Source organism: Opisthocomus hoazin, chromosome 8, assembly GCF_030867145.1.
Source record: "Opisthocomus hoazin isolate bOpiHoa1 chromosome 8, bOpiHoa1.hap1, whole genome shotgun sequence".
In the NCBI taxonomy this organism is placed as follows: domain Eukaryota; kingdom Metazoa; phylum Chordata; class Aves; order Opisthocomiformes; family Opisthocomidae; genus Opisthocomus; species Opisthocomus hoazin.
This window is the reverse complement of record NC_134421.1, coordinates 17724297-17752157: the sequence shown is the minus strand read 5'-3', so window position 1 is coordinate 17752157 and position 27861 is coordinate 17724297. Positions and strand designations below refer to the sequence as shown.

Sequence of the window (27861 nt, the reverse complement as noted above, 5' to 3'; positions counted from 1 at the left end):
GCCCCCCATTGAGGCCTCCCGTCAGGCGGCGTGCGCGAGGCGGAAGTGACGCGATGGGGTTGGGAGGAGGCGGTGGTTTAATGGTGGCCGGTGGGGCGGAGGTCACGGCTGGTGGCACCGCCCCGTCCCTGCAGCGCGGGTTCCCCGTGACGGGCCGCGGGGCAGCCCCGGTGCGCGGTCTGCGCAGGGCCCGCCCCCTCGCTCCCGGCTTGGCGGCGGCCCCGGCGGCCGCTCCCTGTGGGCCCGACACCACCTGCCGTGGTGTTCGGTGCCGTCTCAGCCTCCGTGAAATTTGTCCAGTGTACAAAAAAAAAAAATAAAGGCCTTGGGGATTTTTCACGCATTGCAAAATTTTTCTGGTGAATGGCTTCCGTGGTGAGGAGTTTGTGAGTCCCGGAGCGCCCCGGGTGGGTCCCTGCGATGTAACATTGAGGCCCTGTCCTGCCGGGAGATGGTTCTGGTGGTGTCTCTGAGGGGAGTTCTGATGTACTGCTGTCATCCCGGGGCTCAGCTGGTGGCTCACCAGAGCTAGGAGCTGTTGGGGCTTTTCCCACCTTGTCCACTGGCAGAGGCTTTCTTCCCCAACGGAATCTCCCGCTGTTGCACGACACAAGAAATTTTTTTGAAATTTGCCATTTGTAGCCTTTCTGGCAGATCGACAGACGCCGGCAGGACGTTTGCATGAGCGGATGGCAGTGAGGGGTAGCTGAGCCTGCTTTTCTCAGCGAGCTTTTATGGATCCTTTCGAAGTAGTCCGTGAGCCAACAGGAAATTATAGAGCAGAGCTTAAAAACCACCTTACTACAAACAAACAAAAATTCCTAAACCTATAGGGTATAACAGACACCCTTGTCCTTGCAATCCACGTTACAGGCAAAGGAAAAATCTCTCGCTTCTGTTGTGCGGGGTCTGCTTTACTTTCATTAAGCAGGGCAGTGTTGGTTATCTGCCATAACCCTTGTGTGGGCCCAAAAGTCTTGGAAATGACCGCACCGCAGCCCAGGGTGATGCAGCCCAGCAGCGAGGGTTCCTCTAGAGCAGTGGTGTGGCCTCCGAAGAGCTGCGTGAGACAGCAAGTGCAGGGAACACCTCTGCCTGACCCCGCGAAGGACGATGGAGCGTGGCTTCGTGCTTCAGTGCAGTGGAGAAGAGGAGCCTTGGGGGAGTCTTCCCTGTTGCACTGGGTTTAAAACATTGTGCGGAGGCTCGGCGGCAGCAACCCCAGCAGAGTAGGCTGAGAAGATGCTTCTGGCAGCTGGTGATGCTGGGGACACCTCCACACCTGGCCAGCTCGTGGAGGCAAGCTGGGAGGAGGCTTTGCTGCCACATTGGGCTGTGGACAGCCCTACAGCTCTGTCAACCAGCCTCAGGCTTGGCTTGAGTCCTCCCGTGCTGTTCCCTCGCTGGGACCCCTTCCTCCCTCCCTCACCAGCCTTTCCAACCCCCATCCCAAACCCACCATGCTTCCCCTGACTCGCAGCGCTGCCGTCCCATGCCATGGCATTCTGCACGTGCATTTTAAGTGCAATCAGCTATCCTCCTGGAAGTGACAACCCCTGCCAGCCATGTGACACACTGGGTGACAGGCAGACACTTCCAAGCTCAGGACATCTGTGATTTTCTCCCCTCCTCCCTTCTGCCCAGCCAGCCCTGATGCTTTCCGCCTGGTTCAGAAAAGAGCTGGCACTGGCTAGACACGAGCGTGCAGTCTTCAGTAAAGCTGTGCCTCTTTCTGCTCCTGGGTCTCTGCCTTCCCTCCCCATCCCCTCCAGGGGAAGGTAAAACCACAGCTTCTCAGCCCGACACAACGCCAGCACATTGATAAGGAGGTGGTGTGAGAGCTGGGAGAGGGAGAGGGAGGAAACGGCCCAGGGAAGAGGAAGATTCGAGTACCCGGAGAAATGAAGGAGAGACATAAAGGGCCGAGAGCAGAGAAAGTGAGATAGGGAAAGAAAGGAAGGAAGCAAGCTATGGAGGCCAGAAAGGGAATGAGGACAAAATCACAGGAGAGGAGGACATGGAAGCTGGGAGGGCAGTAGGAGAGCGGAGGAGCAGCACAAGCTGAGACTGCTGGAGCAGCAAACGCAGCCGTTTCAGTGAGGAGGAGGCACCTCTTGTATTCCCACCATCAGTGGAGACCCAGGGAGACGCCCTGTCCCAGTGCTTCTCCCTCCGTGGCTCTTTGCACTCCTGCAAGATCCTGAAGGCCCTGTGCCGAGCGGGGCTGTCCCTGGGGGAGCTCCAGGCAGGGACCCCCGTGGCACTGTCTTCCCTGTGCTCCCACAGCAATGGGGCTGTGCTGCGGGGGAAAGGTTCAGCCGGGACCTGCTCAGCGCTGGTGGAGAGAGATCGCTGCGATGGGGGACGTGGTGGGGGGACCTCCGGACAGCTTGGTCTGATCTGCACAGGATCAAAAGCCTGTGACACAAGCCTGGGTTTTGATCCTAGCACTGGGCAGGGCAAATGCACCCTCTGGATCAGGAATACGTTCTTTTCCTCTGCGTTTTGCTTCTTTTGGAAAATATAGCTATTTTCCCCAAGTACTTTGATGCTTCTCAAATAGATGCTACAGCCCAAGAACTAATTCTGTCTCCTCCCACCGGTCACTTTCCCTGAACCACAAAACATGTCAGTCTGCCACTTCTCCCATCTATCCACTTCCAAGTTGCCATTTCTACTTGGGAAGCCACAGCAAGAAATGGGGATAAAATGCTGGGCCACCATGTGCTCAGACCAACCAGCTCCCTTCCCACCCACCAAGGACCCGAGAGAAATCTCTGCTGCCATCACTTGAAGACACTGCATGCATCGACTCCACCATCTCTCCTGCAGTCTCTCCTTGCCATGTCTCCAAGTGATAAAAACAGAACCACAGCTTGCCCCACACCGCTCACCTCCAAAGCCTGCCTGCCCCTAGAAATCCTTCCCCCCCACCCCTATTTCCTTCAGGCAAGACACACAGCTGAGACACAGAAACGAGAGAGAGGAAGATGACGGACAGTCTGCTGTGCAAAAAAACAAACCGAGGATGAGGAGACGCTGGGAAGGACGGGGGAGACGCCTTTGGTCCCACTCCGGCACGTAGGTAGGCACACGCACACACGCACACGCTCCTGCTCGCATCCTCTCACGCACATGGAGGACGCGCCACATGCTTCGCAGACAGGCCCGTGGCGGAGTCAAGGGTAGCAGGGGTGGGTTGTCACATCCAGAGACACCGGGTGACAGCAGGGGGGAGGTGGAGGGGGGTGGGGTGTCATTCACAGGTTACTTTCGTGGTTTTCCTCTGTCTCGACAGTCATGGGGGGCAGCCCCCCGTTGTCATTCAGCCGCTTGGCCCTGTAAGTCTCGTAGTGGATGTTGTGGGTCACTTCTTTTAGGTCCTGAAGGTGGGTCCTGCAGGGGGAAAAGTGAAGGTGGGGTTGGAAAGAGAACACGATAACCAACCTCAGCACGGTCAGTGTTAATCTTCTGATGGTCATTTTATTCCCTGAGATAAATGGGGGATTTCTGCAGTCAGTCCGGCTCCCCCTCTTTCTGCGTGTGTGCCATCATACACAATTGAGAACTGGAGCATCGGCATTCGAGAACACACGTGCAGGATGCAGGCAGTGGGCTGAAATCCCTGGCGGTGCTGGCCAGTGTCCTGCCCCTCTCACACCTGTGCTGGTGGGACAGCTACTGGCCGTCCTGGTGTGTCGGACCAGATGGAGCTCGTCTCACCTGAAGCAGTGGTGAGACAGGGTGGCACTAGGATGGTGTGCCAGGTCCACTGCGGACCATAACCCGTTGAACACTGCCATGAGCCACAGTCCCTAACCTCCATAGAAAGACTGTGCACTCTCTTGGCTGGGATGTTTTTACTGCAAGACTTAGGGAAAGCAAGTCTGCTGCAGAGAGTATCGTATCGCAGAACAAAAAGAGGGCAGTAGGGTGATGTAAAAGCATTGTACCTGGCCAAGTGTCTCAATACCACCATACCCACAGGTGGAATGAGCTACAGGGCTCTGGCTTTGAAGTGTGTTTCCCTTATTTTCTTATTTTTGGTGTTGTTTTAAAACCTTATTTTATTTATAGGGAACAGAGGTGACCCTGGATCTGCAGCTCTTCTACGGAATTTGGAGCAGATATTGCTTGTGCTGAGACAACTTCATGAAACAGAATAGAAATAAGACAAGACAATGAAAGCTGAATGAAATACGGAGCTTTTCACTTCCAGGTCATGTGTTCCAGCACATCCCTCAGTCTGGTAGGACACATGGTCTAGGATAGGGTGGTGGCCTCTTTCTCACTGACTCCAGCCCAGACCTGTTGTCAGCAACGAATACAAGTTGTTGCAGCCTGATATCCTTAATGGGATGTAATGGGGGTGATATGACTCTGCTTTTCTCCAGGCATCCAGCTCATACATGAAAATTAGCACCTACTTGACACAGTGGTGATGTCTCTAAGAGAGGCACGAGAGTATCTGCCCCTTAACTCAGTCCAACCCTACCCCACATAAGCTTTCACTGCCTGAAATGTGCTTTATTTTCCTTTCCATAAGGGTCTCAGAAAGACTCCCTGCTCATCAGGAGCAAACTGGTGCATGCCCATGGCCTTACCTGATGACAAAATCTCGAAGTAGGGCAAATTCACAGTGAGTGAGGTTTTCCACTGAAAAGAAAGCAAGCAATTGTTATGCTTGATTTTTTTCAACAACCGCTTAGTGGTTACAGGGCATGGGAAGGTCATGGCCATGGGGCAGGTTCCAGGTGGGCAGAGCCTACCTACTTCGGAAAGGACAGACAGTTGTCTGGACACCACACTGTCATGCATTGAGGAGACAGGCTAAGAGGTGCTGAGTGCTCACGTATGAATTTTCATTTGAAAACCAAGGCAACCTCAGGAGCTCAGGTTCACATACCGTGGTGTTCGGAGTGGCTCCAGCTTCTGCCAGTTAGTGGTAGTGGTACCACATTGACTGTGGCAGTTCCCTCCCAACAGAGCTATTTAAGACTTCTCCTCTTGCTTGGTTTCAGAAAGTTTATCACAAAAAGGATCACAGAATCACAGAATCACAGAATGGTAGGGGTTGGAAGGGACCTCTGTGGATCATCCAGTCCAACCCCCCTGCCAAAGCAGGGTCACCTACAGCAGGCTGCAGAGGACCTTGTCCAGGTGGGTCTTGAATATCTCCAGAGAAGGAGACTCCACAACCTCCCTGGGCAGCCTGTTCCAGTGCTCCGTCACCCTCAGAGGGAAGAAGTTCTTCCTCATGTTCAGATGGAACTTCCTATGCTTCAGTTTGTGCCCATTGCCCCTTGTCCTGTCGCTGGGCACTACTGAAAAGAGTTTGGCCCCGTCCTCTTGACACCCACCCTTCAGATATTTATAAGCATATATTACGTCCCCTAGGATGGGAAGGTGGCCATGGGGCATGTTATCTGGACCCTTGTATATTACTGAGGCCTGCAGAGATACTTTCAGCTCCCAGAAGCAAAGGGGTTTTTACCTTCAATGATGCCCCAAGGTGTTTTCCTGCCCAGGACTCTTTTGCCATTCACTTGGTACTCCTTGTCGCTGCCCACCACTGCGAAGGGCATGCTTTCCTGCTGGGGAGAGACATGTGGAGAGACCTATTGAACCCATTCCAGAAAGCAGCTTCCCCATCCACCTTTCCTCGTCTCAGCTCACCAAACACAAGGCCTTCTCCAAGGGAAGAGGTTCTCCAGAGCAACACTTCACCGGCTGTCCTCTTCACCCATTGGTGCTATCCCTAGCATTTTGGGCCCTTGTTTTACAGGTGTCTTTGCACCCCATGAGCTTAGTGGGTAGCTTGCAGCAGTGCCAAGGGCTCTGGAGAGGGGGACTGAGTTTTTCTGCCCCCATCTCCAGCACTTCTGAAGATGGGATGACCAGAGAAGTACCTTGGCATAATCAAGAGAGGGTCTGTCAGCCCAGGGCTGCTCATAGGAATAGTTTGCAGTGAGTTTTTTCTCACCAAGTTTGTAGTTCTTCACTAGAAGGAGAGGACTCAAAATAATCCTCCCCAACAAGACACATCAACATTCAACAAGTTTAATGGCTAAAATGGTTGTACTGAGGAAGGCCAGAAATGGGGTAGGGGAGCAGCTTTCCTGGGAAGTGGGACAGTAGGTGAGGCGATTTGGAACCTCCCAGTATAGATATCTTCTCTAAGCACAAGGAGAAACCACCTGTTTCCAGAGCACATGGGGCAAGAGACCCTGCTATTCATAAGGTTGTGCAGATGCTCATAGATTTACTCTGCTTTATAGATGCCCCTGGGCCTGGGAAGGGACAGCAGTTACCACAGTAATGGAGATTAAATAGCAATACATTTCTTATGTGTGAGACTATCCAAACCTAGGGCAATGATGCTGAAGTGCAGAACAAAATGTGGTGCTCTCTTCAAAACCAGTAACAGTTTGGAGAAGAAGCAAAACCCATCTGGTCTTCCCCAGAATGTGTAATGTGTTGCCAAATGGGAAATAATTAAGCTGGGGAAGGTGGGAATATCAGTTGGCGCTGTAGCAGCTAGGGGAGTTGAAAGGGCAAGCGTCCTGCTGCAACACAAGACTCCTGGAGTTTCTTGAGGACTGACATGAAGGCCAATCTATTTTCATTAATGGCCTAGCCACAAAAATGATGAATGGGATAATTAAAAGCACTAGCATCACAAGGCCAAGAGGTGTTGCCAGGACAAAGGCAGACTGGGTTATTATCCAAGAAGATGCACGTAAGTTTGAGGCACAAAGAGCATCATCTAGGGAACAGCACTAAGGATTTCTGCTGCGACGCTGGATCTCATGAACAAGCAACAACTGAAGAAGAGAAGGGACCCCACATGCTAGTCAGTCACAAGATGACCATGAGCCACCAGTGTCATGCAATTGTTCAAAAAGCACATGTGGTCCATGGCCTTAGCAGTTCAGATCTCAGAAGAGACGGGGGAGCATGGGGTATCAGCACCAGTGCTAGAAAATCAAACTGGAGCAGGCACAGAAAAAAAGCGTCTAGGAGCATAGACTACTGAGGAATGGGAAGCTCATCCAAAGGAGCCTGTCTGCTCTAGCTGACCAGAAGGTCAGCAAAGGATAATATCGTTCTCTATATGTGCCTTGAGGGGTGGAGGGGACCTCTAGGTGGGAGAACTGCTTGAGTCAGTGTTGGCACAAGAACACAGACATAATCCTGGGTACAACCTGGTCATGAGCAAGCACAGGCTGGAAATTAAGAGACAGTTTCTAGTGCTCTGAGGAGGGAAGGATGGGCCAAGCCTTCTCACACGGCCTGGGGGCACGAAGAACTGGACTGCTTTTCAGGTCAAATTTGGTCAGCAGATGAGAGAGCTCATGAGACAGTTGTTTGGGACAGAGGCTGGACATCAGCCACACAGCAGGCCCCTTTGGTCCTTAATGGTGGCCAAACAGATCATTCAGCAAAAGGAGGTGAAACATAGACCTTCCTCATGCAGCTTTCATGGCACCTGTAGTAACAACAGGGAGAAATGAAGCTGGGAAGGAGGAATGACCATCCCTTACATCCATTGCATCTTTCATTCAGGGGACCACGGAGTACTTAAAACCTTCTAGTGGCACATCTGTTTGACACTTGTTACATATGACCAGCCTCATCCCTCCTTCCCCTCCCACAATAAAATGTTTCCTACCCTGATTTTGTCGTTTTCTGTTTTATCCTCCAAGTCCTCATCGAATTCTTTTTGGGGGTAAAACTCAATTCCATTTACTTCTAGCTCTTTGCGCACCTGGGCAGAGAGACATTTTGGAGCACAAAGTAACACAAACCTGAAGGGAAGGCAGGCAGGATGGCTGGGCAAACACATCTGGGACATCCTTCCAGTGGGCAAGGGCTGGAGGGATTTCCCCCAGGGAAGCATGCAGGGAAGTGATGACACGCGGCAGCAAGGACGAGTCTTTCTTCCCCAGCCCCCGTTACTTGTGTAGCTCTGCAGTTCCCCTGGCAGAGCATATCAAGAGATGCCGCAGGGATACACACCTTTCTTCCCCCTTTAACAGGTGCCCTCAGAGCTGTAAACAGCTGCATCTTCAGGACAGTCTCAGGACTTACCCACCAGCCCAGCGCAAGACTCTGCGCATGCCTTGGGGACTGTCCTGCCATCCCACCTCCAAGCTCATTTCTCCCACCTCCACCCGGCACGTGGAACGATCCCATGCAGGAGAGGAGATACTCACTCTTTGTTTGAATTCGATCTTCTCCTCCAAGGTCATGGTGTCAGCCTTGGCAATAACCGGGATGATGTTCACTACCTTGCTGAGATGTTTCATGAACTCCAGGTCCAAAGGCCGCAGGCTGCACCCCAAGAGGGAACAACATGGGAGGGGTCACTTTACCCTCCTCGCCTTTCGTCCTAGTGACTCTGCCAGCATCAGGGCACCAGCGAAACCTCCCTTGTGTTGTGGTGGCTTGATGCCACCATGCTCTCATCTCCCTCTTCCCATCCATCCTGCCCTCTCCAAGAAACACAGTTTCTCCCTACCCTTGTTATCCTTTCAAGCCCCACAGCACCCAAAGTTAAGCTAAACAGTGGCCAGCCCCGCAGGCGCGGCCCCTGGGTCCGTGGCTGAGACGGAGCAGCGCAGGGTATGTATCTGCCACAGAGGCGCCAGGAGCCTGAGGAAGGACGAGGGACTGTACGTACGAGTGACCCGTGGGGGAGATGAAGTAGAGGCAGCAGTGCACTCGCGTGTCTGGAATTCGTTTCTTCCTTGCAATATTCACCTCCTCTTTCAAAAATTTTTCATATTGCTCGTTGATGTATTTCTCAATAGGCTCCCAGCTGTTAAAGTGGGAGAGAGAGATGAATAGACAGGTACAAATCTCCCCGTGTTCCTGCCTACAGTGTTCCCGGCTCTGACAGCAGCAAAGCACGCTCAGGCATAAAAAATATCCACCACAAGCATCTCGCCATCAGCAGAGATGTTTAAGAGTTTCTGTAACTGAGCACAGAAATAGGCACTCGCTGTGTAATGTGTGCATACCCCCGAGCATGCACACAGCCCCATGGTGTTCACAATTCCATGTCCCCATTACTGGTCCCCTGAGTGCAGTAGTTTTCCAGACCCTTTCCAGGCCAAGTAGATGAGAGTCACTCCATATACCATCTTAACTGCAGCCCGTTCTGGGACACAAGGCCTCGACCTTGTAAAACTCACCAGTTCTCATTGTTGATCTGGTCCCCAAATCCTGGCGTGTCAATCACTGTCAGCTTCATTTTGACACCACCTTCTTCAATGACTGGGGAAGAAATTGCAAACAATCATACGCCTCCCTGGGGACCTGCTCCATCATGAAACATGTCTCAGTGCCGTACGAGGGAACAAGAGTACTCTGCCCTCACCACTGCCCAGCAAGCATGACCAGGCCAAGTTGGGTCGTACCTCAACAGTTGTGTGACCCCTACTTGCATTTCTGATCCCAAATTTTGGTAACCTCTGCACCAAAGCCACCTTATACCTTATATTTCATCTGCCACAGGAAAATGTGCAGAGGTAGTACCTACCTCACACAGCTTGCCCTCCCCTCCAGCGCATCATCCTCAATCTGAGATGATGCTCTTTACTCTGCACCACTGTAGAAGCTGTGCTGCCGCTTTGCCATGAGATGTGCCCTACCAGGCTTGGGATGGGACCCGCTGATGCGATTTGTATAGATTATTAAGTGTCTGCAGGTGGGAATGACTTACAGCAAGGCTTAATCCACACAGGAAGACTACTGTCTTGGCAGAAGAAATATCTATAACACTTTTTCTACCCCCACCTTTGGCTGTGGCATCAGTGGCATTGCTGTTTAAGAAGAGCCTTGCCTGGGTCTGAAGCCATCTAAAACTGGCACTTGTCCTTTAAATTCCCATGAAGAAAGGGCTGCCTAATACCAAAGAACTATTTGCATAGACTACTGGGGTCTTCTGCAAGACTGTGCTGAAGCATCGGTATTGCCTCCACCCCAGAAACCTCACTCTTACCGTGCCCAATGGCTTTGATCTCCACCGTCTTAGGGATCTTCTCCTCACGGTTCCAGCCCGAAGATTTGCGGCTCACCTGGGATTTGAAGAGGGTGTTCACCAGCGTCGACTTCCCCAGTCCGCTCTGACCTGAGGATTGCAAAGAGGAAGCTCGTGACACCTGCAACGGCCCAGTGATGACAGCAGGTCCAGGGAACAGAGCCAGGCTGGCAGGGGAAGGGGCTGTAGGTGTCTGCTTGCCTTGTGCAGGCTCTCCTTCCCCCCAGAACAAGCGCTGTCTGCTCCCTTGTGCCCTCCCTGCAGGGCTCGCTCTCCCACCTGGCCTCATAGGACAGCCCCTGGCCATGGGTCCCAGTACCTCAGCTGGTCCCTGCCTACCTACAACCATGATGTTGAAGTCGAAACCCGTCTTCATGGTTTTCTTGCGCATCTGCTCGATGATGGAGTCAATACCTATGTAGCCCAGCAAGTTGGCATTGATGCCCATGGGTTTCATCGGCACGACTGGTTTCTGTCGTGGCTCTGGGACCAGCTCAGACATGGCTGCTTCGTTTTTGCTCTCCACTGGTCCTGCATGGGGAGAGAGATTGAAAGATCATCACTGAGGTGTAATGAGGACCTCCCTGCCTCCTTGACCTCACCTGTCACAGGGGCTGAGGGCAACTTCGAACATCCATTTCAAGGGCTACTGAGGTTGACTGAATGGCAAGATTTTAGCAGTAAGGCTCTTCATGGAGGAACATCTGCTGGAGTTTCCAGCCCAATCTTCTGTGTATCACTCCAGATGAGGAGGTGGAGAAGCAGGGTTTGTTGAGCATGCAACATATTGATGGCTACCAGCAGGAGCAGACCCAGTGAAGCTGTCTGGGCTCCTAATCGGGTGCCCAAAGCTCTGTGTGTATCTCCTCATTTTCATCTCCCCGTTCTCCCCAGGGTCACCAGTGTTTTGCCCCTCCAAGTTTAGCATGAAATTTGCGATGGAACAGACTTTCAAAAATTATCATGTGTCAAGTCCCGGCATTGAAACAGAGTTTGAGATTTACCATGAGGACTTGCGAGCTTGGCCCTTGCCAGGGGCAGCTGCATTACTTGGCCGTGCTGTGCAGGCTGAGTTTCTCAGAGGAAGGCAGTGATGGCAGTGTAAAGCATGGCCACAATCTCTGTGCTTGCCTCCCGCCCGTAGATCGATGGTTTTTGTCATGCTGGAGAAACTAATCATCGTCATCAACAAACTAATCATCTGCACCTTTCCCTCTTCGCTTCCCCCTCCCCACTTCTTCCATGTAAAACAAACAGGCAAAAAGAAAGGTCCTGTGGGCTTTCTGGCCTCCCTGACTCTTTTTTGGGTGATGGCACACACCATTTATCTCTGTCTCTGGTCTCATTAGCGAGCAGCTCCCACCCGCTGGGAGGAAGCCGGAGGCTGGGAGAGGACAGGGTACGGAAGAAAAGCTGTAATTGATGGGGAAGGGAGGCATGAGGGGTGAATCTAGAAAGGAAGATGAAGGGGAATCAAATACCTTTCATATACAAACCAGCTGCAAACTAGAGCCTTTCCCACTCTAATTACTTGACTCCCCCATGCTTTGTCTCATTAGATGGTTATTCTTCCAGGACAGGGACAACATGTGTTTTTGCTTGGTAAGCACTCCACTTGTTTTGGATGCCACTTCAGTTCAAGTATCTCACACTAAATTATCCCTTTCCATCATTTCAGCGGAGTTTTCCACTCCTCTCAGCAGAACCCGCTGGCTGCAGGGGAGGACGTGAGCAGCCAGGCAGGTGACTGCCATTTGGTGGGTGACACACGCCTCTCGGTGAGGAAGATGACTCCGAGGTGACCAGGCTGGGGACACTGACAGCACCAGTCTGGGGTCCCCGCGACAGCTCAGCCAGGCCAGGCAGAGACCGGGGCTGGGGAGAGGTCAGAAACCTTTTGTTCAAGGACAGGGTTAGGCTGCAACAAGCTGCATGGCTGGCTGGTGGCCCTGCCTAGCATTCCCACATCAAAGCTTCTATGCAGACGCAAGGGCTGCTCTACACAGTGAAGATTTTACATTTTATGTAAGCTTTAATATCCCACTATCATGTGCTGAGGGCAGACCTTGCAGAAGGGCCAGCCTTGGCAGGGAGAAGGGTGCCTCTACCCAGCTCCCTTTACACTGCTTGGGAACTCTTTTATGTTAAACTGGGAGCAGGGATCTTCGCTCCTTACCCATGCGCAGCACTGTGAGTAACATCTGAAGGTTCTTGTACCACCTCCATTCTACCTTACCCACATGGGAGAGGTCTGCCAGAGGATGCTCCCCCCTGCTGCTCTTCCCCACCCAGCGAGGGCTCTCTGAGCTATCATCACCCTCTCCTGAAGCAGCAAGCAGCACCCTGCGGGGACCAGAGCTCAAGATGGACCGTTGACTTGAGCCAGGCTGGCAACGCGGAGCACCTCAAGCTGCCGGGCAGCTGCCGGAGGAGGCAGCCTGCCCAGCCGAGTGCTTCTCAGCTGCAATCCACTCTTACACCCGTCACAGCTAGTCTGTGCCTTTCCTGCTGACAGCGCATCCCCTGGGGCTCCTGTTGTCTTTTTCCAGCTTTCTCAAAGCTGCTGCCAACCAGGAAAGCCCATCTCTCTGGCACAGCATGGAGGGCCAAGCCAGCCAGCCCTCCTGCACCCTGCCCTTCGCTCATCCTCTCCCCAGCTGCCCCATGCCCCCTGCACTGTGGTCGCGTGGCGGTGCTGTGTCCCTCATCCTGCTGCAGCATCCTCCAGCCCGCAACCCACACAGCCCTGCTGGGGTCCCACCTACCCCAAAGAGAGGGAGAAGAGAGAGCGAGACAGGGAATGACGAGGGGACGTGGGGCAGGGGGCTGTGGCCCCAGTGAGGCACTTGGCTACTGCTGTAATGGGGGCAAATAAACCCCCGAGGTGGCCAGGGAACAGCCTGAGGTGGGAAGAAAGCCCAGCTGAGCCGCTGCATGGGACGGGTGCAGGACCTGGGCCACGTGGGCTGCAACCCCCTTGCTGCCCAGGCATTAGCTTGTCCTCTGGGAGTGTGTTGCCCTCTCCTTTATTGCTTCAACTACTTGTTCTTACACAGGGAGGAGGAAGGAGGAAAGCTGCTGGCCGCCAACCTCAAGGCTCACTGAGAGGTTCACAACTCATCCCTCAACCCCACCGAGGGACATTTTGCCCAGAGCTGGCAGATGTTGCTAACTCTGCTGTGGACATCGCAATACATGGCCACCCCTTTGCAGGCTTTGCTGCTGGAGCCAGGAGCTTGCAGTGGCTGGAGCAGATATTTCGGAGTCAGGTTCCTGAGCACCTACAGAAAGCCCTGAGACCAGGAGAAAAGATCTTCAGAAGTCTTCTTAAATATTTCCTGGATTTTATATCGGTGGTGTCACCCTGGGCATTTTGATTTTGGACATTCAAGGTCTCAGAGTAGACAACCTCCCTTTCTCCTCTCAGTCACTTGCCTTCCTCTCTGTGTGGGCTGCCTTCCTGTACAGCCTCAGAAAGGGAAGCCCCCATTTTCCGAAGAGGTACCCAAGGGCTCAGCTTTCTGCACACAGTTTTCCACCTCTTGACTCCCACAGAGGAATCCAAGGAGCCAGCTGAGGAACAGCCAGCTGGGGAGGTCAGGGTGTGCAAAACCAGGGCCAGACCTGTGAGAGGCACCTTGAGACGTGAAACATGCCTCCCTGGTCTCCTGGGAATGGCTCTGTTTTATGTGCCAGAACGCTAATGCTGCTAGGAAGCCTCATTAGGGCTCTGACTGGCTGGTCAAGGGGTAGCGTTATGCATCCTAGGCACATCCCGTAGCCCCTCTAGCTGTCCCCTGTAATGAATACATGGTGGGGCACTATGGCCAGTCCAGCTGATAATGAACAGAGGGTTAGCCGAGGTTAACCGCTTACATCCACTCTTTGCATTGCCACCCTTTTCCCTGCTGCTTTGTTCTATGTTCTAAGTGAAGCTCATTTAAGAGGCCGGTGGCTGGTGGTACCTCTGCTGCTCGGTTCCCGGTGGGAGCTGCTGGGGGATAATCTCTGGCTCACAGGAGATGCTCCACTCAGCTCTGGAGCAGGGAGAGGTGCAACATCTGGGGCCGGGGCATGCAGGGCCAGAAGGACAACGGGTGCCTGGAGAGGTCCTGGAGGTCCCAGCTAGCTCCTGTTTCTGGCACTCACAGATCCACCCCAAAACCTCTCCCTGGAAGGCCGGCAGCAGACACTGCTACTGCAGCACACCCTTCATGTCTGCCTGCCTCTAATGTTCACAGCAGCTAGCTGGGGACAGAGGTGGCCCCACGCGACCCTCAGGGGCTCAGGTAGTGGGGACTAACGTCTACTCTGTCCCCATAACCCAGATACAGTCGCATCCCCTCCCCCTGCCTTCCCGTCCTTTGTCTGAGTGGCAAGAGGGAGGGAGGGCTGCGAACAGTCGCTCACCACAACCCAGCTTCCAGCAAAGAAAGGCTATTTAACCCCCACATAACGCACGGACAGCCTCGCTGAGGCTCTCCTCTCATGCGGGATGCGATCCATCAAGAGGGATGCATTCGGAGCCTGAAGGTGCCTGGCAGGAGCGGGCCCTTGGCGGGTGATGCGAGGTCCCCAGGAAGGAAAGCAAGCAGCTGCTTCAGTAGCAGAGCCTCCCTGGGGCTTGCAGGCATTGGGATCTGCTCCTTGTTTCAGATCTGCAGAGGTGCTGGACTGAGCATCTCTCCGCTCAAAAAATCGCTTTTCCCCCTTAGTTTCCGTGATGACCCCAGGGCATTCCTCCCGGTTGCGCTGGATGCACCGCCTGACCTCAGGGTGCAGAACAGAGCCATTCTTCTTACCAGATCTTTTTCCCTGGACTGGGGATCACCAGGCATTTTGAGTCAGGCAGGAAAACTCATCCCAGCCCTTGGGGCTGCCGCAGCCTTCCCGGCAGCGACGTTCCTTCCCCTCAGCGCTCTGCAGAGGGCTTGGGCAGGAGCCCGGCTCTGCCAGGGCCGCAGTTAAATCTAGGGCAGCGTGTGCCGAAGCCTCTCTGGAGATGCAGGAGCTGGAGGTGAAGGGGCTGGGCACAACCCCAGCCCAGCTGCCACAGGGTGAGATGTTCACCTCAGCCCCAGCCGTGCCCTCAGTGCCGCTCCCCGGCCGTGCAGCCCTGACCCCGTACCAGGGCTTGCCACCTGGGTGGCACGGCTGCATCACAAGGCGAGAAGATGATGAGCACCCCTGGACCAGGGCACCCATGCCTGCCTGCCCCCCTGCCCGCCTGTGCCCGGGCTCCCTGCCCGCCCGCCGGCTCCTGCGCAGATGCCCAGGGAGCAGCACAGGACGTCCCCGCTGCCCCCGCAGCCACTGCCTGTCACTGGCGAGGGACAAGCCAGTCGCCGAGCAGCTTGTTTGGCTTTCCCCAGCCCTGGACCAGCTGGGATTATCTCTTTCTTTCAGAGCAGCCCCTGACGCCAGCTACTCCCCATCAGCACCGCAACCAGCCCCGCTCGCTCTCCTTCACGCCAGGCTGCTGCCACCGAAGGGAGCAAAGAGAGGAAAGACAAAGCCAGGAGGGATTTTCCCTGCTGCCCTTCAGGGTTATTCCTCCCCACGGCGGAGGGTGCCTCCGCGAAAAGCCCCAGCAGCGTCCCTCCGGCGTTGCCCAGCCCTGCCAAGCCCGGAGCATCCTACCTTTGAACATGAAGCTTCCTTTGTCTCCGAATCCTCTCCAAAGGGGGTGGGTCTCCCCCCACTTTTCTAGCCTGATGCTGACGCGGTGCGGTGGGCTACGAGGCTCCGCTTTTACCTCTCTCTTTCTTCCCTGTGTCCTCTTCTCCCCCCCTCTCCTTCCCCTCCTTCTCCGGTGGCTATTTCAGCGGAGCGGGGATGCTGGTGCTGCTCCTGCTGCCATTGTCATGTGACCTGAATATTAAACATCGCCGCAAAATCTCCCCCCGCGCACCCTCCCCGGCTCCATCCCGGCCCCCCAGCTCCATCCCGGGCCCCCGCCAGCATCCCCGGCCGGGGGTACACGGCCATGGGGAGGGGGGGTCTGCCGCTGATGGGCCCCCCGTGTACCGGAGGGGCCCTTCTCGCACACCCACACCACACAGGCCTTTTCTTGCCCCTTTCCGTCCCAATTCCCCAGCGGTTTCAGCGTCTCTGCTTGTTTAGGGAGGGGGATATTTAACCCTTCGTGGCGTCGCCCCAGCGGGGCTGAGAAAGGGCGCTCTCTCCCCTGAGGCATTTTTTGGGGTTTAGGGGATTGCGAGGCCTCCTCCTGCTTCCCAGGAGAGAGGAAATTTGGAACGTTTTGGCTCATCAAAAGCGATTTGCCCTTCAGCTCTGCTTGCGGAGGCGTGAGAAACCTTTTCTCCTCTGGCACCGCGATTCCTGGCTGTCAGCCCGCAGTGCAGAGGCAGAGCAAGTGCTGTCCTCTGTGTGTGTGTGTGTCTGTGTCCGTGTGTCTGTGTGTCTGTATGTGTGTGTGTACACACGTGTGCATGCGTGTGCTGGCCTGCCCATGTCCAGTGGACGTGCCCACGCCTGGAGAGCCGTGCAGATGCCCCCAGCTGCTGATGCCTTTGGAGGGGGCCGCTCCTTCCTCCCTCTGCGTTTCCCCCTCCCGTGTTTGCGAGCCCCGGCCCCATCAGGCACCGTGCCCCCGCCATGCCGTGCTGGAGCGTGGACACCCGGGATGGCTCCGACCCTCTGCTCGGTGGGATGAGGGGCGCATCCTTTCGGGGACGTCCCCAGGTGTCCCTCCGGCACACAGCAGCCCCGCGGGTGGGGGCCGGGCTGCAGGACGCCTGGCAGACTCGGCGAGGGGTTTGGGCACCTCTCTTGGCAGCGCCCCGGGGCAACAACGAGACTGCACCCGCTGTGGTTACGGAAGCGCTTGGAAATCACTGTCGGGGCTGGAAAGTCACCCCGGCTCGTCTGGGCGGTCGACAGGCCGGCTGCCTCCAGACAGACAGATGGACAGACGGGCACACCAGCACCCACAGCGTCTCTGGACACGGCGCCTGCAGCCGCCCATTCCCCACTGGGTGCCGGGCTCAGCACCGCACGGCCTCGCCTCCCACCCGCCTTCGCCCACCCACACCCCCAGCACGGGTGAAGGGGCAATCTGTCCTGGGGGGAAGCCCCCATCCTCCCCCATGTCCCCCCGCCTCTCCCGAGGGGCCCGGCCGTGCGCCCAGCCCCACGGCACCGCCGAGGGACCCCTCGGTGCCTCCCTCCCCCTGCCCGGCCCAGCCCAGCAGCGAGACCCACCGGAGCGTGGCGGGGAGCGGGGCACCCCCATCTTCGCCGCCGGGCTGGCCTCAGCCCCGCCAGGGCCGCCGCCTCGCTGGGGCCCCTCGGCCGCTGCAGGCCGGGGGCAAGGGGGGACGGGGGTGATGGGGGCCAGGCCCCGCGGCCGCTCCCAGGGGGGCCCCCCGCCGCCCCCGCCGGCCCGGCGCAGGGTGACTGAGAGGCAGCTCCGCTTCGTGGGGGCGGCGGGAGCGCCCGCGGGGCCGTCCCGCCGCGGCGAGGGGCCCGGGATGCGGCTGGGGCCGGGGGGACCCGGGACTGGCAGGCGGCCGCGGTGAGGGGCGACGTCCTCCTCCATGGCGGGCGGCGACGGGCTGGAAGCGGAGGCGCGAGGGCTGTGGGCAGGCGCGGCTGGGCCGGGCCAGGCCGGGGGATCAGGCCTTGCCCGGTGACGGGGCTGCGGCATCGTGGGGCGCAGCGCTCCCCAGAGCCGCCATCGTCCTGGTCCTGAGCCCCCGCCGGCTGCCCTGCTGGGCCGGCCAGCCCGCCTCCGGACGGGACAATGCGGCGCTTGTGGCCTGCCCGGCACGCTCCCACGCCGGGCGCTGCGCCTGCCCCTGCCCACTGCCTTCCCGGCCCCACGCCGCGGGCAGCCCCACACCGCGGGCAGCCCCACACCGCCGGCAGCCCCACAGCCACGGGCAGCCCCACACCATGGCCCCCTGCCCTCGTCCCATGGCGGGAGACAGAAGAGCCTGCACCGCCTTGCTCCTGAGAACAACGAGCATGATTATAAGAAAACAATTAAAATGTCTGAATTTTTGAAATGTTTTCCCTTGCTCTCTTCTTTTATTTTTTTCCTCTAATGGCAGATTCTACTTCAACAATTTATGTCCCATTGAGGAAGTTTAGTGTTTGCTTGTCAGGTGTTCGTCCAGGTTGATGCCTCTTTCCCTTATTCTGATTTTCTTTAGCTTCATCATTATTCTCATTGTTCCTTTATTTTGCCAGCTTTGGGGCATTTTCAGGATCAAGAGGGCATCCATTACTGGGGGTCAGCTTGCTGCTCTACACCTTCCTCACTACACAAGATGCTTTGAAGGGCCGCACCATAACCAAGGAGGAAAGGAGAAAGTTGTTTTGGTGGGGCAGGATAAGAATACGTGTGGTTTGGTGGGCAAACGGGAGGAAAGAGAAGGAGAGCCAGGCCTCCGTAACACCCACAGCACGGCAGGGGCGATGCCTCCCTGCCTTCGGGTGGCCAGGGCTGAGGGCTGGAGGGGGAACCACCATCTGTGACCCGCAGTGAGCCATGGGAGGCTGGGGGAAGGCAGGGCTCAGGGCAGTGTAACTTCCCTGCTTCTTTAAAGGCAAAAAGATGGGGGAGGTGGAAAAGACCAACCTGCTGCTGTGCAGTATTTCCAGCACTAAGTATCTTCTCTGATGCTTTATGCAGTTTAATTCAGTATCTGTGACTATTTCCCTTCCCCTTGAGGTCTCTTTGGCTGCAGGTCCCATAGGGGAGCAACAGTCTCAGTTTTCAGGCAGCGTTTGCCTTTAGCTTAATTATTCCCAGATAGCCCTGCAGCGTTGCCGGCGCAGAAACCAGGCGGACGAAGACCTGCCCTGCTGTAAAGGAAACCTTGCTGCAGACCGGTCCTTGCTGCCTGCCCCAAGCTGGAGGGAGGCAGCTCCCAGGAGGAACAGCAGGAAAATAAAGTGTCGGCCATGCAGTTTGTCACACGCTTTTATTCCACTGGGGAGGGCTTTGACACTCTTGGCAATAAAGTCCTTCATACCCATGGAAAGTATCTGGCTTAATGCTGATTGCTTCGGGACTAAACAGCACAAAACATAAGCCAGAGGAAATAAATAACTGGTTTCTCTCTGGTCCAGACCTGGCCTGTTTGTTGTCTTCTTTTTCTCGGTTTCTGCAGCAAATCGTGGGCATAGCAGAGGTGAAAACAGGCAGGACGGTGCACAGAGAAGGACACAAAGGAGGGGAGAGGGGACCCCCATGGGGACCCCCATGCACCACGGATGCCAGCCACCTGAGAGGGGCAGTGGCAGACCCAGCCTTTCATTTTTACCAGGCTGGTGGTTTTCCCTCTTCCCTTTTGACTCAGTGGGCAAAAATGGGTTTGGAGGAGGTGCGATGGCAGAGCAGCCTGCGCCGGTGCTGACCGTGGGGACCAGACTCCCCTTCCCACAGGGACAGTTTAACCTGTCCCTGGCTGCTCTGAGCCCCTCAGCTCCCCTACAGACGTTTTTATTGCTGCCCTGTGGCTCAGCTGAGGTCTGTTCACGGTGCAGTCCCAGCTACGAGGGAGTCGTGGTGAGGAAGCAGGTTTCCAAGCTGGCACTTGGAGATATGGCTCTTGTGCCGGAGGGCAGGGGACATGGGCCATGAAGCCGAGGGGGGCACATCAGACATGCAGCCCAGCCCCGCAGCATTTTCCTTTAGCAGCCCCAAATCACCAAGGCACAAAAATACAAGGGATTTACCTGTTTCAAGCTGTGCTTTGAGCCTTCGCTTGCCAGGGTGAGTGTAATTTTGGGCACCCGCTCACTGCATTTCCAGGCCCAGCGAGACTCTTCAGCTAGGGTACTCGCCTCACAATCTTTGGTTTTGGGCTGAATGGAGGGACTCTCGACTTGTCCTCTGGCTGAAACAGAGCCAGAAAGCTCCTGCAGCTTGCCTGGTTTTGGTGTGGAAGATAATGGTGACACGACTGCAATCTGGTGCATGAGACATCCCAGAAAGACCCAGGATATTTGCGGATGCTCTGACCCATTCCTTCCTCAGCCAAAACCCTTAGAGCTAAAAATTTACTTTCATCCCCAGAGAATTACCAGCAGAGCATCACTCAGTCAAACCAGCCCACTGCGCTCTCAGTTTCCAGAAATTGGGAATGGAGGAGAAAACTTCCGCTGACAATTTGTCAAGCTGGACATGGAGGAGAGGCTGAGTGACACGAGCCCATCCAGGGCATGTGGCAGATCTGGGCAGCTGGCCCGAGGGATTCCTGCTGCCCAAAGGAGCCGTCGGGGACTACAGCACAGAGCTGGCACCCTGGGAGCACGCTGGGGATGTGGGTCATGTCGATACTGGCAGGCCCAGGTGACGGCACGGGATGCACAGATATGTGCACGCGGGGTGGTGGCACTGGCTGACATCCCCTGGGACATGCAGGAGTGGAGCACACAGGACCCTGCTGTGTCCAGAGCACTCACAGGCAGCACCACTGCACCTACTGCATCCAAAGGGTGCATGTTGGGGTCGGAGGAGAGGAGAGGCTCTTGATGAAGCCTCCTGCCACAGGTTCAGAGCTCCCCTGAGCCTGCTTGTACACACTGTGCATTGCACCAGGCTGCCAGGGAGGGAGAAGATGTGAATGTCCCTCTTAGCCCCAGCACCACGCCTTCATGTGGCACTTTGGTGGCCAGTCAGGCCCGGGGCAGTGCAGAAAGTGCAGATGGTCTATAAGCATGGGATTTTTGTGCCAGATCCACATTACACAGCTTGGGTCCAGAAGGTAGAGGTGGTGCAACAGGCCCATTTCGCCGATAAGCTTGGTGTCCCTTCTCAGAGACATGCACGGAAAGGGGGTCGAGGGATGCTTCACAGCTTTCACTGGGATGACAGTTTAGGGAGCGCCCATCCATGCCAGAGGACCCTGCAGTGCGGGGGACTGAACAAGTGTAAGCTACCTGCCAGTCTAACCCATCTCACTCCACGGCAGGGGACCAGAAGGTCAGGCAGATCGGGAGAAGCTTATGTGATAGGACTGGCAGCACCCCTTCATGGAGAGCTGCAGAATATTCTCAGCTTAACACAGGACTTGGACAAACCTCTTTGGTAAGGGTCTTTAATTTGAATGTAGTGCATCTGGAATGAATGGATGGGTGGATGGGCATTCTGCATCTCCCAAACAGACGCAGAGGACTGGTGCACCTTTAGCAGGGACAAAGGCTTTCAGTCTCCGGGGTTCGCTGAGCCCTTGGCCACTCTGCAAGGAGCTTCAGCAAGATTACCATCCCAGCACCAAGGGCGGGTGCTGCGAAGAGCTCAGCTGAAGTAGCGATCTGGGTTGAAATCCCATTTGTTTTCCCCAAAATACCCCCTGGACTTAAACAGACTGGGTTAGATCTAACCCAGTGAACAGGAGTAAAAGGCTCTGTATCCCTTTGCAAGCCTGGTACCCATGCAGAGACCTTTCCTACTGAAGGTCACATCAAGATGCCAGCCAGCTCAAACTCAGGTGGTTAACAGTGGACCTTTCGTTTGGGTGATTCATCAGTCTCGGCCGTGGGGAGGAGCAGAAGTCCTTGGCTGGGTGAAGGGCTGTGTGCGCGTGGGAAGCTCCGAGTCTACAGTGCCACACAAACCTTGCCTAAGGAGTGAAGGGGCAGAAAGGTGAGTGGTGAGTACAAGACCCAGACCAGCAAAGGACAAAGTGATGATCAATCAGCCCCGCTTGCGCAAGGCAGGACTGTCATCCCTACTGAGGCTTGAGCACTGCTGCCCACCCAGGAGAGGCTCTTCTGGACTTGATGGGCAGCGTGTCAGACCTCGGGCACCCCGAAGGCCAGGTTGTCCCGAATCATCAGCGTCTTCCGAAGGTCTCGTTCCATGATCGGCCTCTGCGTTCGCCACTTATGGGCTTCCTGGAGTCCTGGCTCGAAGTAGTAAATGCAAGCTCCAAAGCCCACCAGGATGAGAATGGAGATCATCAAATACACCGGCACAAACCAGTCCAAGAAGTGAGGCATGGCTGCCAGAGAAAAGGGGAGAAAGCTCATGCAGGGAGGCCACCCAAAAAACACCTCTACCGGGCTCCATCCCGAGATGTCGATCTCATCAGCAGTGCCCAGCCTCCCCGCACCCCTCCTCACAGCCCCATTTCATGCATGGCTGCACCCCAAGGCACCTCAGCCTTCGGGATGGGGCAGTCCCCTGGGTGGTCACCGGGATCCCTCACTGAGCGGCTCGCTCCCTGCTGAAGGGGAGCGAGCCCGCACGCCCACAGCCGTGCTGCCAGCAATTAAAGGCGGGCAGCGGGTGCCTGGCTAAGCCAAGCTCCTGCAGCAGGTAAATACAGCAGCTTCTCATCTCCCACTTGAGGGAAAATCTGCTGCCCTTTCCCCGGACACTCCATGACCCCTTTGAATTCCCAGTCTGAACTGGCCTAGCTTGGGGCTGAGCCCTCCCTTGCTGCACCCCTGTTTAGCATCCTGCTTTGCCCAGGCTTGGGGACCTTGCAGCTCTTGATTGAGCACTGGTCTCTGCCTTGCCTGGCCTGGGCTTGCACCAGTTTCCCGCATGCTTCCAAGCCTCCCGAGGCTTTTCCCCAGCGATACGCAGGAGGCACTGGTTGGGTTTATCATCAGCCCTCCCCTGTGGGTGTCGCTGCCTATGACGTTCATGAGTTCTGCTGAGGGATCCTTTTGAGCTGGGTCTCTGCTTTGCCAGCTGCCACGCACCAGAGCGGAGCCCAGATCCAGCCCCCCCCCATCAGTCGCTGGGCAGAGGGAGCTGCTTACTGGGGACGGCCGGTCCAGCTTGCCCCTCGCCACCCAGGCACGAGGTGCCGAGTCCGGATCAGCGCCGCCCTGGGGAACACAACCCAAGGCACTGCACGATCGCTGTCGACCCAGCACTAAAAATGAGCGAGCAGGAAGGAACAAAAATCTCCCTGCCTGGCTGTCAGGGCTGAAGATTTCCAGCGGGACGGACAGACAGCGTTCCAGCCCCACAACCTGCTGGTGCCCTGACCTGCTCCCTCCCCACCGTTATGGCCCTGCTGATGCCACGTTCAGTGCATACACCTCAACTCGGGGCCATTTAAAAGCTGTGCTGGGTGCTACGTTGGTGCTCACCTCTTATTCCCTTTCTTTGGGAGGGAGGGAGCAACCCACGCAACCCACAGTGGTGCCCAGCTCCTCTGACCCACAGCTGCCCACTGTTACCAAAACACCCACCAGGGTCTGGGTCATGCAGGGGCAGGAAGGGGGGCCGAGAAGCAAACCCCCCAAGAAAGCACAGCTATGGCCTCCCCCAGGTGCCAGGGTGGCTGGATTTTGCACAGTGAGCATGCCACGTATCAGAGGTTTTGGTGAATTAAACCAGGGACCCTCAGGCTTGGGAAAGCATGACAGTGCCGGGCTCAGGCCTAAAATCCAGTCCTGAAGGGGGGCTTTCCAATACCCTCACCCCCTCGGTAGGTGTGATGAAATGCCTCTTGACTTCAGCAGGGACAGAGTTAGGGCAGAGCTGTTCCATCATCGAGCTCCTGCTTTTCCAGACTTCTGAAAGCTGCCACCTGCAGTCATCCCCCGAGTCATCCCTCTGCTAATAACCGTGTGTCCCTGGCCTCCCTTGCACGGGGTGTTTAAGGGGAGGCTGGGGAAAGCTCTGAGCATCTCCATCCTCTTCCACGCTCCTGGCCTGTAAGGCTGCTGCCCTTTCCCACACTGGAGGCTGGGCTTTTTTGTTTTGGTGTGTTTTTTTATACCATAGCCATCAGTTGATTCCGATGCGCCCAGCAGCATTTACCTGCTGGACGCTTCTTGCAGCAGGCAGCACGAGATTCATCTCTACCCTCTGAACAACACCTTTTCTGTCAGAGGGTTAGATCTGAAATGAGCTGTGATTCTTGCTAATGTGAGCAAGAAACTGCCAGCATTGAGGAAAACACCTGATTTCCTCCCACTTATTGGCATGGATGCTGATATTTATCTGTTCTTGCATGGCAGGGGAGACCTCGGTGGATGTTGCCTCCTCCTGCCATGCTCTTTGGCTTTCAGCAATCCTTGGGTTTACTACCCATGGCACTCGCCCTCCCATCTCCATGTCCTGGAGGATTTTTTCTGTTGCTTTCAGCAGGACCCTGCTCCACCTGATGGAGAGTCACGAGCTGGGTGGCTCCGCATCAGCCACCATTTGGCTGGGAGCAAAGAGGAAGTCTGGGCACTGCTCCTGCTTCTTCATGGCTGCCTCTGCCTTCCTTGGGCAAGTAACTCGGGAGGAAATCCCCCACCTCATCTTGCAAAAACATCGCCAATGTGTTGTGGTGAGCAGGGATCCCACCAGGGTTTCCCTCGCTCAGCTCATCCTGAGGGACCGAGGAAGGAATTACGCATGAACCCCTCTCCCCGACAGGAGTCAGGTCTGAGGTCCAGCTTTGGCCAGAGGCCCCTCAGTGCAGCTTTCCTATGTGCTCTGCAAAAGTAGCTCCTGTGTCCTCTGACGCTGCTGCTGCTGCGTGAAGCCCAGCGTACCCCCAGCACCGCCCCAGCCGCTGCCACAGCCAGTCTGGGGGGGGGCCAAGGCTGCTGCAGACCCCTTCTCCAGAGGTGCCCCAGCAGCTGACACCAGTCCTCGGCTGGTGACAGCAATGGGCAGGGATAGGGAGCCTAGGAAGGCGACTCCGGCTTGGACCCCCCCGAGGCGACGGGAAGAAAGCCAGCAACCTCATTTCCTTCCCTGATCATCTGCTTTCCAAACCTGGGAGTGAAGCTGCCATCCAAAACCACCGCAATAAAAAGCAGCCCTACAGACTTCCCCATTTATCCTTCCTCGGTGACTCGCAGAGCCAGCATTTCCCAGCTCCTCGCCAGCAACCAATTTTTCGGTCTACTTGCTATGCAGCCCTCACCTCATGCCCTGTCCCCCCACCGCTTGCCTGTCCCTGCCCCCCCCGAGGAAGGGTCCTCGCCGCGGCCAAGCCGAGCGCTGGGCGAGGTGTCGGAGTCCCCCCCAGCCTCTGCAGTGTCGGCCAAGCAAAGCACTTGCTCTCGTCAGGTGGGTGAGCAGATTTTGGCTGCAAACATTGAAAGAGGGAGTCTCATTTGGGAAGATGTCGGCTTTCCAGAGCAGCTCTGCAGATATTAAACGTGCCTTAACCCTTACTGGACCGGTCAATCTCAGCACCCCATTTGCAGTGGGACATCCATGTCCCCCCAAAGACACAAAAGAGTCTCCGGTCTTTTATCTGAGACAACATCTCATAGAGGTAAGCCAGCTGACCCTTTTTAAACCCGTGCTACACATGTCATTCCAGTCACTCTCCTTCAGTGTCACCCCCGGACCCCCAGTGCCACCCCCGGAGACGCCGCGGGTACACTCATAAGGGGGGGCCACACTACAAGTGACAGGGCAGAAACTGCTGGGGGGGGGCTGGAGCAGGGAAAGGGGGTTTGCAGGAGACACAGACACGCAGCGGCGAGGGGTTAGCACGGCAGGAGCCGTGCCCGTGCGGAGTGCCAGGACACAGGTGACTTCGGGCACAAACCCCAAAATGCGTGGTGGGGAGCACAAACCGGGCTGCAGCCATACCAGCCACGGGCCCCTCCCGACCGCAGATGCTCTCCCCGGGACGGGGCACGCCGGGGCAGCTTGCAGCTGGGGGCAAGGAGCTGCTTGGCAGCTGGGGACCGGGGCACGACCCCGCTCCCACGCATCGCACCCCCGACCAGCACCCGCGACACGCCACCTACCTCCTTCCACGGGCGCGGGGCGGTGGGACGGGGCTGCTCCCTCCGGCACCCGCCGGGGCCCGGCCGGGATGAGCCGGGCTGCTTTCCCGGGAGAAGGGACCCGGCTCCGGGAAAGCAAGGCGACAGCGAGCGGCGACAGGCGCGGGAGGGAGGGGGCGGGAGCGCGGAGGGGTGGCACGCAGCAGCAGCTCCCGGGGGGCTTCCCCCATCCCCTCCTCGGCAGCGTCGGCCCCCCTCCAGCCTCCCCAGGGCACCCCGCCACCGGCCTGCCCCCCCGAAAGAGGGACCGTCTGCAACCGATCGCATCCCCACGCAGGGAGGGGGACATTTTTAGCAGCGGTCGTCATGGCAACGGGCCTCCCGAGCTCCCCCCGCAGCGGGTACCACGGGAGAGGCGCCCGAGGGATGCTCGCCCCCCCCCAGCCCCGCATCACCCGCAGCCCCGACCGGCTCTCCGCCGGGCTGGGAAGGGAGGATGGAGCTGGGGAGGAGGAGGAATGCTGGGGGAGACACGCGTGGGCTCAGGCTGGTGGAGATTTATGGGATCTTACGGCTCCGTGGGTTTACCAGTGTGCCCAGCCCAGACTCTGAGGGCTGGTGGCTTGCCGGGAGCGGGGTGGAGGAGAGAGGCAGGGGTGGAAGGGAAGGGAGGTTAGCACTCCCTTCAGGGGTCTTCTGCAAAAATAAAAGAATCAACACTTCGACCAAAAGTACCTCACAGCAGAAAACAGAAAAAATTGCTGTGTGAAGTAATATTTTTGCTTTCAGTGAAACACCTTGCTTCCTGAATCCATACCTGGCTCTGTCATTGCTGCTGCTGCTGACGGAAGAGGTTTGGTTAAAACCCTTTCAGCTTTTCAGCAGCACAGAAATAGGAACAACCAAACTGTTTCGGTTTTTTTGGTTGGTGGTTTTTTTATTGCTGTTGTTTTTATACACAGGGAAGTGCTCACTGCGACCCAGAAGTCGTTTAACGCAAAGATGTTTTAATAAAATCAATCAAACAACTGGCTCTGGCCCTGAGAGCTGCCTGCTCTCCTGCCTGCCCTCTCCCGCCCTGCCCACTCAGTCTCTGCCGCCTGCAGCCCCGCAGCTGGGCTGCCGGGGGTGCTTGTAGGGGCTTGCGGGGCTGATAATATCCACCGCACTGTCGGAGCCCCGAATTTGTGCCCGCTACGCGCCTCTGCCCCCAGAGCCGAGAGGTGTGAGGTTGGGCTTCCCAGTGCTGCGTCTCAGGCACAAATGGGTTTGTCCCCTGCCCAAGCCGACTTGTGGGCAGTGATGGAGCCCACGTGCGCTTGCTGGCTCTGAAGGTAATGCACCCAAAGGGTCTGTCGCCTGGCCTGCAGCGGGGTTTCATCCAGCAGTGCAGAGCCAGGGCTGTGCTGGGAGCTGTGGGAGCTGGCTGGTGAGCTCCAGGATTTCCTTCTCATCCTGCTTTTGTCCTCCGGAGCCCCTTCTTTTTGGTGGAGCTTCATAATAGCTTCGAAGCATTGAGTATAGGCTTGGGATTCTCCTGTACCCAGCAGGATAGCTGCACAGAGGATCAGGCCCATTAGGATTAGCTAGCTGCTGCTTGGTTTGCTCCAGCGAGGTGGGCACTCCACGTGATTGCCGTGTGTCTCCAGAGAGGAGCCTGCACTTGCACCTTAATTTTAACCTCACTGAAGTTCAACCGTGACGCCCACCTTAATGACCAGCACAGTAGCTGCTTCACTAATCCCACTGCAGAGGGAAGAAAACACGAGCCTCGTGGTTTTGACCATACTGGGGGATGTCCTGATTTCAGCTGGATGGAGTTACTTTTCCTCTCAGTAGCTGCTATGTTTTGGATTTAGAAGGAGGAGAATGTTGATAACTTATGTTTTCACTTGTTGCTGTAAATCAAGGACTTGACAGTTTTCAGCTAATGAGCAGGTGTGCAGGAGCTGGGAGCCAGACAGACAGCCAAGCTGGCCAAAAGAAATATTCCATACCATAAAAACTGTATATAGTTAGTTTTGCATATTCATTATTATTGTTGTTACTATCATTATTATTATTAGTAGTAGTAGTATTTACTTTGTTGTCACATTAAACTGTCCTTATCTCAACCTACGAGTTTCCCCTTTTGT

The 27861-nt window shown here is 56.2% G+C and overlaps 2 protein-coding genes across 5 annotated transcripts; both read right to left on the bottom strand.

Moving 5' to 3' along the window:
• Positions 1-34: 34 nt before the first annotated feature.
• SEPTIN3 (septin 3) lies at positions 35-25830 on the bottom strand. 4 transcript variants are annotated; one of them, XM_075428546.1, is made up of 11 exons: positions 25748-25830; positions 10385-10576; positions 10007-10135; positions 9198-9279; positions 8684-8821; positions 8217-8334; positions 7673-7768; positions 5495-5594; positions 4605-4656; positions 3265-3396; positions 35-2907 (listed from the first exon to the last, which is right to left on the bottom strand). In XM_075428546.1, exons 2-11 carry the CDS (start codon positions 10545-10547, stop codon positions 2787-2789), a joined length of 1131 nt encoding a protein of 376 aa, XP_075284661.1. In that variant the 5' UTR covers positions 10548-10576; positions 25748-25830; the 3' UTR covers positions 35-2786. The 4 variants fall into 4 exon arrangements, with proteins under 4 accessions (XP_075284661.1, XP_075284658.1, XP_075284659.1 ...); XM_075428543.1 differs by lacking the exon at positions 35-2907 and having other exon boundaries at positions 2984-3396; XM_075428544.1 differs by lacking the exon at positions 35-2907 and having other exon boundaries at positions 2984-3396; positions 5495-5591.
• On the bottom strand, positions 18085-25831 carry SMIM45 (small integral membrane protein 45). The gene is made up of 2 exons (XM_075428547.1): positions 25748-25831; positions 18085-22023 (listed from the first exon to the last, which is right to left on the bottom strand). Exon 2 carries the CDS (start codon positions 22019-22021, stop codon positions 21815-21817), a length of 207 nt encoding a protein of 68 aa, XP_075284662.1. The 5' UTR covers positions 22022-22023; positions 25748-25831; the 3' UTR covers positions 18085-21814.
• Between the last annotated feature and the right edge of the window lie 2030 nt (positions 25832-27861).